Source organism: Poecilia reticulata, chromosome 14, assembly GCF_904066995.2.
Source record: "Poecilia reticulata chromosome 14, P_reticulata-male-v2, whole genome shotgun sequence".
Taxonomy (NCBI): domain Eukaryota; kingdom Metazoa; phylum Chordata; class Actinopteri; order Cyprinodontiformes; family Poeciliidae; genus Poecilia; species Poecilia reticulata.
Window position 1 is genome coordinate 11090276 of NC_088843.1, and position 13573 is coordinate 11103848.

Here is a 13573-nt window from a genome sequence, read left to right on the forward strand (position 1 = left end):
GTAGAAACAACACTCAGGCGTTTGTAACTCCACCAGTTCGCACAATTAGAACAAACACAATGGTGCCTTGTTCATAATGGAGCCGTATGTTTCCCTCTAAAGATCAATATGACTTTTTCCATGTTTTATTTTTCATCCTCTTCACAACAAGCCTCTCCAGCTGAGTTTATAGTGCCACAAAATGTCAACATGTGCACATCTTGAACAGTGAAACTTGTTGATGACTCTCCAACCAATCAAACAGGAGTTTCCTGATCTTATACAATCACCTTGCAGCTACTGGGAGGGTTGTTGACTGAAACAGAATAATACCTGGAAAAACTGGAGAAACATTCATAGGCCTTTAACTTTTTCACATTTTGTCACAGTCTTCAGTGTGTTTTATTGATATTTCAGTTCACTGACCAACACAAAGTAATACATTTGTGAAGTTGAGTGAAAATTATGCAAGACTTCATTTAGTTTTCCTTTTTTTTGTTATATAACTTTGAAAGGCACAACTGGTGACTAATGCACTGGTCCTTCTAAAAAAAAAAAGCATATTGTGATAAAGTTCATTATTTTCCATAATGTAATGATAAAAATTAAACTGTCATATATGTTAGATTCATTGCACACCAACTGAAATATTTCAGGTCTTTTATTGTTTTAATACTGATGATTTTGGCATACAGCTCATGAAAACCCAAAATCCCTGTCTCAAAAAATTTGCATATTTCATCCGACCTATAAAAGAAAAGTGTTTTAATACCAAAAAAGTCAACCTTCAAATAATTATGTTCAGTTATGCACTCAATACTTGGTCAGGAATCCTTCTGCAGCCTTCAATGCGGCGTGGCATGGAGGCAATCAGCCTGTGGCCCTGCTGAGGTGTTATGGAGGCCCAGGATGCTTCGATAGCCTTAAGCTCATCCAGAGTTTTGGGTCTTGCGTCTCTCAACTTTTTCCTCACAATATCCCACAGATTCTCTATGGGGTTCAGGTCAGGAGAGTTCGCAGGCCAATTGAGCACAGTAATACCATGGTCAGTAAACCAGTGGTTTTGGCACTGTGAGCAGGTACCAGGTTGTGCTGAAAAATGAAATCTTCATCTCCATAAAGCTTTTCAGCAGATGGAAGCATGAAGTGCTCCAAAATCTCCTGATAACTGCTGCATTGACCCTGCCCTTGATAAAACACAGTGGACCAACACCAGCAGCTGACATGGCTCCCCAGACCATCATTGACTGTGGGTACTTGACACTGGACTTCTGGCTTTTGGCATTTCCTTCTCCCCAGTCTTCCTCCAGACTCTGGCACCTTGATTTCCGAATTACATGCAAAATTTGCTTTCATCCGAAAAAAGTACTTTGGACCACTGAGCAACAGTCCAGTGTTGCTTCTCTGTAGCCCAGGTCAGGCGCTTCTGCCGCCGTTTCTGGTTCAAAAGTGGCTTGACCTGGGGAATGCGGCACCTGTAGCCCATTTCCTGCACACGCCTGTGCATGGTGGCTCTGGATGTTTCTACTCCAGACTCAGTCCACTGCTTCCACAGGTCCCCCAAGGTCTGGAATCGGCCCTTCTCCACAATCTTCCTCAAGGTCCGGTCACCTCTTCTCGTTGTGCAGCGTTTTCTGCCACACTTTTTCCTTCCCACAGACTTCCCACTGAGGTGCCTTGATACAGCACTCTGGGAACAGCCTATTCGTTCAGAAATTTCTTTTTGTGTCTTACCCTCTTACTTGAGGGCGTCATTGATGGCCTTCTGGACAGCAGTCAGGTCGGCAGTCTTACTCATGATTGCGGTTTTGAGTAATGAACCAGGCTGGGAGTTTTTAAAAGCCTCAGGAATCTTTTGCAGGTGTTTAGAGTTACTTCGTTGATTCAGATGATGAGGTTAACTGCTCGTTCAGAGAAACTTTTCCTGATATGCAAATGTTTTGATACAGGGATTTTGGGTTTTCATGAGCTGTATGCCAAAATCATCAGTATTAAAACAATGAAAGGCCTGACATATTTCAGTTGGTGTGCAATGAATCTAAAATACATGTCAGTTTAATTTTTATCATTACATTATGAAAAATAATTAACTTTATCACAATATGTGAATTTTTTAGAGGGACCTGTAGTCATGTCAACAGACCTGAGCTGTGTGTCTCTGCTGCTCCTCCAGAGTTGTAACGGGCTTCTTGACTGCTTGTCTAAATAAAACTCCTCTTGCCTAATCTCTGGGTTTTCTTAATTTAGGTCAGGGCCTGTTAGGCTTATAGGTAAATGATGCTCTTTCCATGTCAGATGATGGATTGAACTTTGCTCTGTGAGATGTTTAAAACTTGAAATATTGTTTTATGATCCAACTGTTTATAAACTTCACAATAACTTTATCCCTGACCTGTCTGCTTGCTCACTAATGTTCTCTAGGTGACCTTCACAGAACAGCTCCATTTATAGAGTTGGATCATGTTCATTAACTAGATTAGGGAAAATGATTACAAGGGGGGTTTAATGAACAGCCTCAGAGGAAAGGAGACTAAATACACATAGGTTTTAGTTTCTCCTCTCTTTCATGCTGTTGAGTTGGGCTGTTACATGAAATGTCAATACAATACATGGACATTTGGGAGTATAAATTAACAAAACTGTAAAAGCTTCAAGATATGTGCATACTTTTACAAGGCTGCCTAGAACCAATTAAGAGGACTTACAGTATCCTCACTTTAACACATTTTCTTACAATAAGTACTTTTATTTTGTAACATTTTACATAATTCTACTTATCTTGCTGTGGATTTTCAGTCATTTAGGACAGGATAATTATAAATGTTATAAATAAAGACCAGAGAAGTGCAGTTGCCTTTATTTATAACTCTCAAGAAATATGTTTATGATTTATGAAAGATGGATTATAATGCATTTAGAATAAACACATCTTTGATTCAATGTTTTGGTGCTATAGGAAGTCATCTTTATCCATATATCTTACTTTTCTTTAGCACCAGATGTCACCCAAGTTGAACTTTTTTTTGTTGTTGTTGTTGGTGGTGGTGGTTCGTCCTGTTTTTGTCCTGAAGGGGGAGCTCTTGTTCTAGGCACTGATGGGATTTGAGCATCTCCACCTTCCCTAATAAATAAATGGACTTCTCCCGAACTTATGAAAGTAGCATTTAGCAGAACATTTACTAAACTGACCGGTTTTAACGACTTTAATGTTTAGAAATGTCACTTGTTATATTAAGAGTTTCGATGCGCACCAATCAAATACACTCACATAAAAAAAAAAACCCGTGTGATTTAGAAAACAAGCTCAAGTAAATGTACGAAATGACTACATTTTATCCCTGGCTGCAGTGTGCCTGTGTGTTTAAGCGCAGGCTCGCTGCTCAGGGCCACATCCCCAGTCAGTCAGCGGATCCTGCTGATGCTGATGCTGCAGCATCAGCATCAGCGGCGCAGCAAAGCCCCACATGCCACTCGGGGACCAAACATCAGGTAAGAGCGGCGACTCTGCTTCTAGACAAAAACCAATCAGACTCAGATTTTAGGGAACGTGTCCCGTCGCGGCGGCTTTGCATGCGATGAAGGCGAGTCGCACGGCTGCCGGGGGTGTTTCACCTGCAGAGGACAAACTGCGCATGGAGGGGGAGCTGTGCAGTTTGCTGCAGTGCAACGAGACCGCATAGGCGTAGTCCTGTCTGCGTTTAGGCTGCAGGTAGAGCGGCACTGCCAGGCCCTTATTTTTGGGGTTTCGGTGTGACAGTATGTAGGTTTGCTTTCACTGTCGCTAGTCTATTATTTTTCTCATAATCACATACTGCATTGCATTGTGTGGTAACTTTCTCATGCTATGTCCCGTGTTAAACTTTGCCAGGCAGGACTGTGGTGTGAAGGTCTGATCGGACAGAAAGCCGTCGCCATGGAGCTGCATCTGCTGGTCACGGTTTGCCTCCTCTTTGGCAAAATAATGGCTACTCATCAAACTCACAGTATGTCATTTTCTTTCCCTTTTTCTTTTAACTTAGCTTATATGTTTCCAAAGGTCGACGGGTTTGCAGGCCACCGTGTTTACCTCATCAATCTAGCAAAATCTGTAAAAAGTCAAATAAATAATTGAAGACATGTATTTTAGAGCTGCACAAATCAGCATAAAATCGGAAATTCTTTGAAAGAACAAAACCAATATTTCAACAGCTTTTTTCATGAGGTTATGTAATCCTCACATCAAGCATCAAGCCTTACTCAGCAAAAACCTTCAGCTGCAACGCTTTGAATTTTAATGATTATAATCCCAGTTGTTCCTCCTGAATGGCCCATTTTATCTCGTAATATCATTCCTATGTCACAATCCTTGTTTAGGTTTTTATTTGTGTTTATGTTTTAATAATTTCTTTGTTTTGTAGGTCTTGCCTTGTTCAGTTTGTTTTTCAGCGTTCACTTTTGTTAGAAAAGCTTAGTATCTTTGTTCTGGTGTTCTTTGTGCATTTGGGTTCATTTCTCTTAGATTTGTGGAAAAGTACCCTTACGAAGACACTTAGTATAAATAAAGTGTGTGTTTAATCTACAGAATAGGTTAAAGAATCATGATGACAAAGAAACACATCATAACTGCAGTGTGGTAGTGGCAGCATGGTGCTGTGGGGATCACTTTCTTCAGCAAGAACTGTGAACGTGGTCAGTGCTACTAGAGAGATAGATGGAGCTAAAAAAAATACAACATAGCTCTTTACTCTACTTGCTTTACTTTGCTGTGTTTAGTTTATTCTACCTCACTTTTGTTTCAAAAACTGAACCAGAGTGGCTCTTTGAATAACATTAACCTGAACTGAACATGTATAGATTTATAAAATAGATTGAATGATGAGTTCAAAAAATGTACAAATGTAAACCACCTTTAAAAACTGTTCAAAAAGGAGCTTATTGGGAAATAATGTTGTATTCGATGGGTATCTTGAAGACCAAAATGCTAAGTGAACATTTAAGGATGAGAATGTGAGATTTAAGGGTCTTACGTTGTGGAAATAATGTAAGTTTATATATATATATATATATATATATATATATATATATATATATATATATATATATATATATATATATATATATATATATATATATATATATATATATACGTGTGTGTGTGTGTGTGTGTGTGTGTGTGTCTGTGTGTGCATGTGCGTGTGTGTAGACATGTTCCTGCCTAAATAATAGAAAGCAAAACAAAGATTTTGTTGCTCAAACTTTGGTTGCATTGCAGGCAAAAGAAAGTGCTGCTTGGAGATTTTAAGGGCGAAAAACCCACTTTAAAAAAAATGTGATCTTGCTCGCATCTCTTTCAGTGAGCTCCGTGTACACATATCTGTTCACGCCGCGCGGGCCCCAGATGTTTACCTGTTTGACGTACCTGGAGAGAAACGTCAGGGTCGACTGCGAGTTCCTGGCCAGCGACATGGTTCCCGGGCCCTACTGCGAGTATCGCCAGGACAGCCGGCTGGTGGGCTCCACCTACCCCAACGCCGTCATCTACGTGTCCACAGAGGACCGCAGGAGGAGCAACGTCAGCCTCGTGGCCCCCAATCTGTGCCGCCTGACCTGGGCCCCGCTGGCCGACGAGAAGCCCTACACCTACACCTGCAGGGTTTACCAGGGCAACGGCTGGAAGGAGAACAGCATGGCTGTTCATCACAGTAAGTTCTTCTTGCTTCACCTCTACTTCTTCTTCTCCCATCTGCAGTATCTGAACTCACACTTTTCCTCGGTTACAGGGCATCTCCTCATCTGTTCTGCAATCAGTGTCCTGTTCAAGTCGGCACCTTGGGTTTGGTCACTGGTGATGTCACTTCCTGTAGCTGTGGGGCTTTTAAATCCTTGAGCTTGCACTTTCATACAACAGCTCAGTGGACATTTCAGGATTGTTGCTGGTTGTAAGAGGCCTCAGTGTGGGAGGTTTCGATTTTATTTTTACATATTATTTCTGACACAGCCGAGAGAAAAAAGCCCTTAGGTAGCATTTCTTTAACAAACCTTTCTGTCACCATTCTACCTTAAACACCTGTGTTACACAAAGATGAAGCAGGGGATGAAAATAAGAGAAGATTGAATAACAATTTAAAGAAATTAATCATTTTCTCTCAAGATGATAACTATTAATTACATATTAATCAGTTTTAACTTTTATGTCTGGTTATTAAATAAGTTCTATCAGATACAAATATTTTATTAATAAAATAAAAGATAATTTAGTGTTTTTTGTAATTTGTAATTTAAAGAAATGCAGATGATACTTATTTTCTCCTATGGCTATGCTTACCGTAAACGTCTAATTAAAACGCCTGATGTATAGTGTCATTGTTTATGTTCCTTATGTGTGTAGATCAGTATAAAAAGGGAGTAGACCTATAACTTCCTGTGATACAAAGTCATTATAAACTGAAAGTGATTCTTTCGTTGCTTAATATTAAATGCAATATCCAAGCCTCCTGTCCGTTCAGCTGGATGTTCTGGCTCTGAAATATCTGCTCAAACACTGCCTTTTCTGTTCGCATTAGGCCTCCGTAGGAGCTTCAGTAGTTTCTCTGCTCTGGACTCTGACATGAGGTTCTTCTGCTTACGATGCATCAATTCGCATCCGGTGCCCTTGCAAAATTCACACCTTCACATTTGTCCGTGTTTTGAAATGTTACAACCACAAACTTGAATGCATTTAGCTGAGATTTTAGCGCTTTGTAGAATCGTCTTTTGCTGCTGTTGCAGCTGAGTGTTTTGGGAGTACAGTATGTGCGTACCGGTTTTGGACATCTACAGATGTTATTATTTCTAAAAAAAAAATATCTCAAGTTCTGATGAATGGGATGAAGAGCATGTGGGAACAGGAGTTTTCAAATCTTATTAATTTAGGTCTGGACTTTGACTAGTCTGTAGCAACACATGCACATGCTTTACTCTCATTATTGCTGGAAGTTGGCTGGACCTTTGTCTTTGTCTCAACTCTTTTTCAGCCTCTAAATATAAATGGTTTTCTTTCAGGATTGCAGTGAGTTTTTTTTCCAGTGTTTTTGTCCTTGCTGAAGAAAAACATCCCCACAGCATGGCCATGCCACCACCGTGTTGATAATGTCAAGATGATGTAGGTTGTTAGTTTTTTGTTGCATGGAGCACATTGTTTGGAGATCAATAACAGTTCAGTTTTGCAATAGAGAGAAGTTTGGTCTCACTGTAAAAACACAATCATACAACATGAGTTGTAAACCTCTGCAGCCCCTCCAGAGTTACTGCTGGATTCTTGGCTGTTTTTCTGCTTAACAGTCTCCTGGAAAAACAAAACATGTCTTGGTTTATAGTTCTGCCATTATGACAAAAATGTTCAGAAGTTCAAAGCTTAGGATGTTATTTTAGGGACTAAACCTTAGAACTTTATCTCTGACCTCTGACCTCAGACAGAGCAGCTGGATTTAATTCAGAGATTAAATCACACACTGTGAATGAATAAATTGGTTGCACTAGATTCCTTTAGAAGCACCACAGTGAAGACAAAAAAATCAGAAAAATGCTAAGAAAATACCTAAAAGTTTGTGGTTGTTTCACAGCTAAATGTGGCAAAGATGAGGGGTGGTGAATAATTTTGCAGGGTACTACAAGTGTCGATTCTTATTCCCCCTTTAATTTAATTGGAACAAAAAGTATTTATTTATCTGTTCAAGGACACAATTTCTGTAATCATCTTCCTTTTCCTTGTTTTTCTGTTTATGTTGCTTTCTTACTCAGAGTTCTCACTTGTTAATTGTTTAAGAACTGTATTTGTGTTCCTTTTGCTGGTTACTTAGTTTTGTTACTGAGAAAAAAGATTGTTCCTCTTTTAATCTCATCAACTCGGATTATTTATTTAACCGCTACAGGTGCAATATGTTGCACAACCAAACTGTTACTAATAAAGGTTATCCACCTTTTATCTCGGTGCACAAATATAGCAGTAACTCAAATCTGTCTGTTTTCCTGAAGTCATTCCCTGTCTTATAAAAATTGACATGTATCTGTGTTATTTTAATTATACAAGCTCTTGTCTTTCCGATCTCAAAGAATCACTTATGGAACCAGACCTCTGTCATATAAAACTCCAAGGAGGCAGGAAAAAATATATTTCAAAAGGAAACTAAACACATCTATGCTATGAGAACTGCAAGGGATTTAAGAAAAATTGTGATTTTGTTAAAAGTAATTGGTTTTTAATGTGAGGTTTTTTTTCCTCTAAAAGAAATCACACTAAAGGTTTGAATTTCCAACGTCAATTTGAAGTTATGATACTTCAATATGAGATTAATTTGTTGTCAGGGCAAAATTCAAAGAACTGTAGAGCATTTACCTGCCTTTCTTCTAGCTTTCAACGATTTATTTACTTCAACAAAAATGCCACCAAAAGCTTCCTGCTTCATTTTAAAGTGGTGCTTCCAGGCTTTGTCCTACAGAGGGAGCTCCTGAGTCACCGAGCAGTAGAGAAAACCCAAAGAAGCATAAAGTGTCCATCTTTTAAGAGTTGAAAGAGTTAACATAAAAAGGTGTATAAGTTGAGTATTTATATTCAGTTGTATTGCATTTCCTTTTAGTATTTAATGCCTCCATTATAGTTTAGAAGAAATGCTTTATTTGTTTTATTAGATATCTTTGATTACAGCGTAGATAAATTGTATCATATAATTTATAGTCATCAGTATACTGAGCATTAAATTGAACAATAGACTTATAATTCCCATGTCCTTTTTGTTTTATCAGCATATGAATATTTTCTTTTACTTTACATACAAACAACACGGAAAGTAAAGGTTAGAACAATTCACAATGGTGCCGAAACAAGACATGTGGGCATGCACCACTGACGTAGGTGAACTAAATTTGCGGTGCATTAAAAGAGCAACCAAAAGCAGAGATGAAGAAGTGCATCACTTCCTGTTATAATGAGAATGCTGCAGCAAAAAAAAAAAAAAAAAAAAAAGCCATGGAAATATTTTCTGCAACGAGCTCAGAGCAGAAAAACTACAAAGAGAAACTCATCTTCCAGTGCCTGGCACAGGTTCATGTACCTTAGTGGGAGACAGTCTGATGCTTTTAAGCAGATTTATATTTTTGTGGACTCCAGGCTTCATGGAGGCCGATGTCCTCAGTGAACTGCATGGCTGCGTGGCATAAAAGAAAAGGAAAAATGAACCATGCACAATTTGGGCCACTGTTCACCCTGTAATGCCGGACCAATCTGCAACACACCTTTTTTATTTATTTATTTTACATAGTTTATTACCTTAAATAATGTCACATGTCTTTTTAAAGTGCCTCATCTCATGCACGCTCTTTTTCTCTCTCAGCTTTATGGTTAAAGAGTATCACCACAACGCTTCCTTGAATAAGAGCGCTCTATTGAAGTTGGGGTTTGTTTTTTTTTTTTTCGACATGCTGCCACCCACGATGCTGTCATCTTGAGTGGAGCTCCAGCCTTGAGTTATTACCAGAGGTACCAGAGCTGTCTGCAGCCACAACCTGATCTCCGCTGCTTCCTGCGCAAAGATCATGTGAACAGACGGATCAGCAGGCCGCCGCCATGCTCATCTTGTCACAAATGAATATTTACCTCAGACTCCTCTGGAGAGGTGGCGACATGATGCAACCGCATCTTTGATGCCGGGGTGTGCCAGTGCATCCGGTGATTTATATTAGTGACGATCCAATTGTCCAAAGCTCCTAATTTCCAGACCCTGTGCTCGGACCACATGGATGAATTAGCCCGAACCCGGCTCGGTGAGCAGCTCGCTCCAGGTAGTCGCTCCTGTTTTATGGAGAAACCATTACTGAAAAGGTTTATTTCATTTACATATCGAGGCTAATCTCCGTCAGTCATCATATACGTCACAACAAAAGTCATCTTCCACTAAATGTAGATAGCCTATTAATAAAATCACTTGTAATTTTTGTTTTCATGAGTCGATCAGGAGGATGAAACATTGCTGAGGCGCAGCGGGAATCATGTCTGCCATAAGATCAATTATGTGGAACAAATCATTTAAGTGGTGAGTTACAGAGCAACATGTTTACCATAGGAGACGCACAAGTAAGAGTTTGGAGCTTTGAACCTGTGTTTTATCAGGGTTTTGTGTAATAGACCAACATTAAGCAGCACATATTAGAGAAGTGGAACAATTATTCATGCAAACCATAAATCTGGTCAAAAAAAAAGAGAAGAAAAATGAAAGAAAAAATAAAGAAAATGAAAGAGTGGCAAGAAGAAAGAAATACATTTACAGGGTGCCACATTTAAGCCACATGGAGGAGAATTGGAAACTGGAAGGTGTTCTGACCAAAATCTACAACTTGTTCACCACAGACAGGGCAGCCGGTAAGGTCTAATGAAGGATATATATGCTGGTCAATCACAGAGGAAAACAAAAGACTAATCAGTGGTGTGGAGGTTCGCCCTCCAACAGGATAACAACTCTAAACACACAGCCAGAGCTACATCAGGATATTTAAGATCACAACTGTATTTATGTGCTAAAATAGCTCAAAGTCCAGACCACTTTTAGCTTGCAGCAGGATGTAGCAGTTAATGTCGGTAAAGCTCTCCACCTTTTCTGCCTGAGCTTGAAGCATTCTGCAGAGAAGAGTAAGATTTCGGTTTCTGTATGTGCGAGAGACATGCCCACCAAAGGCTTGCAGTGAATGCTGCCTCTATAAAACGTCTGACTCAGGGTGGGCTAATGCACGACACCTTTCTGGTTTTAGAATGTGTTAACTTTTGAAAACCTTCTTTTAATTTTGTTGGTCTATCAAATGAAATCTCAGTGAAGATTTTATGGTCATGGTGAGAGTCCAAGGGGTGTTGGTACCTTTTTCTTTATGCTAATTCTGACTTTTCATCTACATTTCCACCCACAGATGTTAGATCACAGAGTTTATCGTTTTTATTCAGTTTTAAGTTTAAATTTTGAGTCAAGTTGTGCTGCTGCTGTTTCCAGGTAGATAAATCAGCAGTTTAATAATCAGGTGCTTTATTTTGCTCAGTATATTTGCACCAGACGAATCTGACTTCCTAAGGTGGAGGTACTCTACCGAGACACACACCTACAGCCCTGGCCTGCAGAAGCTGCAACGTGGCGTCATTTCAAACAGGAAACGAACCTGCTATCACAGAAACCATCAAGTTTCCCACGTCTTACAAAAGACAAAGTGAGAATAGATGTGTGACCTGATTTCCTCCCCTTTTTCCATTTGCTCTTCAGAAGAAAATTAGACCTGAATACTTCTCAAACTAAACAATTATCTAATTCTGATGATAGATTGCCGTCTTTACAACTCGACGAATGTACTTACCTTATTTCCAAAGGTCTTTGAGATCTTTCAACGTGAGTTAAGGAGGGAATGCAGTTATTCTTAATAAAATTTAAAAGCAAAATAAATTATAGGAGCGCACAGTAAGCTCAGCTACAAACTTACACAGAGAACGAAAATGAGAAAAGAGGAGATCTTTTTGGTGCAACGTCAAATGATCAACTTGATATGAAAATCCTCAACCTTCGCTCGTTTCATTACACAAAATCAACAAAACTTGTTTAAAGGCAGAGTTCAGTTTTATATTTATTTAATTCAAAAATACTTCATTAATCCCAAAGGGAAATGAAATGTTGTTGTAGCTCATTGATTCTGATTCTTCAAAGAGTTATTGAAGATGTTGATGACTGTTGGCAGGAAAGACTGTTGTAGCAGTCTGTGATACAGCGAATCTGAAGAAGCCTCTGACTGTAGTCTGTTTTCTCAAGACAGTCTCATGGAAAGGTTGTCCATAACTTTCTTGACTTTGCATAATCATCTCCAGAGGTTCTATAGTCGTCCAAAAAACTATGAAGAACCTTGAAGGATCTAAGCTTCCTCAAGAAGTCCAGTCTCCTCTTATAGACGGCTTCACTGTTGCCTCTCCAGTCGGTTGTCCAGGTGAACACAGAGATATTTTTATTCCTCAACCACCTCCACTTCTTCTTTCTCCCATGACAGAAATAGGATTTGATCCAACTCTGTGTTCTTCCTGAAATCAACAATCATCTCCTTTGTTCACAATGAGACGATTGTTTGCGTTACCGTCACTATGGCTTAGAGTGCTTTAGATGAGATGCCAGAGAAAGTGCTATACTGGCCTGCATGTTGACAAGATAATTAGCTGTCTACACTATGTGACATAAGATTGAGATGCCTTTTCACTCCTCTAGATGTTTTGAAAATGAGTAAACAAGAAAGCGGGAAAGTAGTTTTAGGCTAATTCTTGCTCTTATTAAGCTGTTAAGTTACATATTGTTACATTTAGATGAATGGTTCATTCCACTGGATTGTTCTGATATCAAACCTCCTGACCTACTAGCAAAAAGTGCTAAAGCCACTTACTCTTCTTCTTCTTCTTCTTCTTCTTTTCCAGTGAGTTAGCCAGAAATGACAGCACATTTGTCAGTCATATCACATCTATTGAACATTTAGCCCCAAGGCAAAGTGCTGCTTGAATAAGAAACCTTCAAACCTTGGCATCCACAGAGGAGTCAGAAGCTGCGAAGGCCTTTCGGTATCACTCAGAGGAAGCGCTTGCCTGGTCAGCATGACACTTCACAGCAGGACAATATGGGGGCTGCAGCCAATACAGTCTCACCACCAGATAAAAAACAACAGGATTTTATTACTTCCAGTCTTCCTGCGACTACTTCTGACGCTTCTAATGCATTCAGTGTGGTACAACACTGTGAATCAACAGTGGACAATAAAATGTATCAATCAGTCAGGACTGTGTGGTAGTAGTAGAGTCTTTGCTTGATTGTGGGCTTAGTTATTTGGAAGTCAATTCTGCGGTAATACACAGCCAAACCGCACTCACAACCACTGTCACTTGAGTGAAGCAACAGTTGTCTGATTGCAACAGCAGGAAAAAGTCACACTTCGACTTCTCCTCAGTCACATATGAAACATGTAACATGTGAAAAGCATGTTTTATTGTATGTGGGGAACATTTTCCCACATGCGTTTCACATGGCGCGACCCAGTATAAGATGTTTCACATGTGGGACATGTCGTTTCCTCATGTGCAGCACATGCAGAAAGGTGGAGAGGCTTTGCTTTCTCTAGTACACAGTAAATCAAAGTGTGCTCTGATTGCTTGATCTCATATGTGACTGTCAGATGTGTTGTTTTTCCACAAGAAAACTCACTTTTTAAAGAATCCAGATCCCAAAGTAAAACGTCTCATCCAGCATTTTTAAGTGAGTCAGAATAGGAAGGAACGAAAACGTTTCCCGACAGCGATCAAAATTTGTGGAAGAGCCGAAACCTTTTCAGTCGCTGTGTGCTGTGGGTTTGTAACATGAGAACTATTTGTAACTATTGTAGATGAAGTAGATTTTATTTATTTTAGCGAATTAACTTACTGTACTTCATATGAACGCATAATGAGAGGTTTGTAAGGGTTAAAGTCTCGACTCAAAGGTTTGCTTTTACTGGAGACCCTCACCCACATCTGTTGTTCTGTGTTTAAGTTTGACAGAGCAAAAGCAAACTGTCCTTTTCTAACTAAGCTTGAATCAGCTCA

General features: G+C 39.4%; 1 protein-coding gene across 1 annotated transcript; it reads left to right on the plus strand.

Annotated features, from left to right (window-relative positions):
• Positions 1-3285: 3285 nt before the first annotated feature.
• On the plus strand, positions 3286-7952 carry LOC145554804 (uncharacterized). Its single transcript, XM_081615318.1, has 4 exons — positions 3286-3468; positions 3848-3962; positions 5313-5660; positions 5739-7952. The coding sequence occupies exons 1-4, from the start codon at positions 3292-3294 to the stop codon at positions 5843-5845; spliced, it is 747 nt and encodes a 248-aa protein (XP_081471444.1). The 5' UTR covers positions 3286-3291; the 3' UTR covers positions 5846-7952.
• The last annotated feature ends 5621 nt before the right edge of the window (positions 7953-13573 follow it).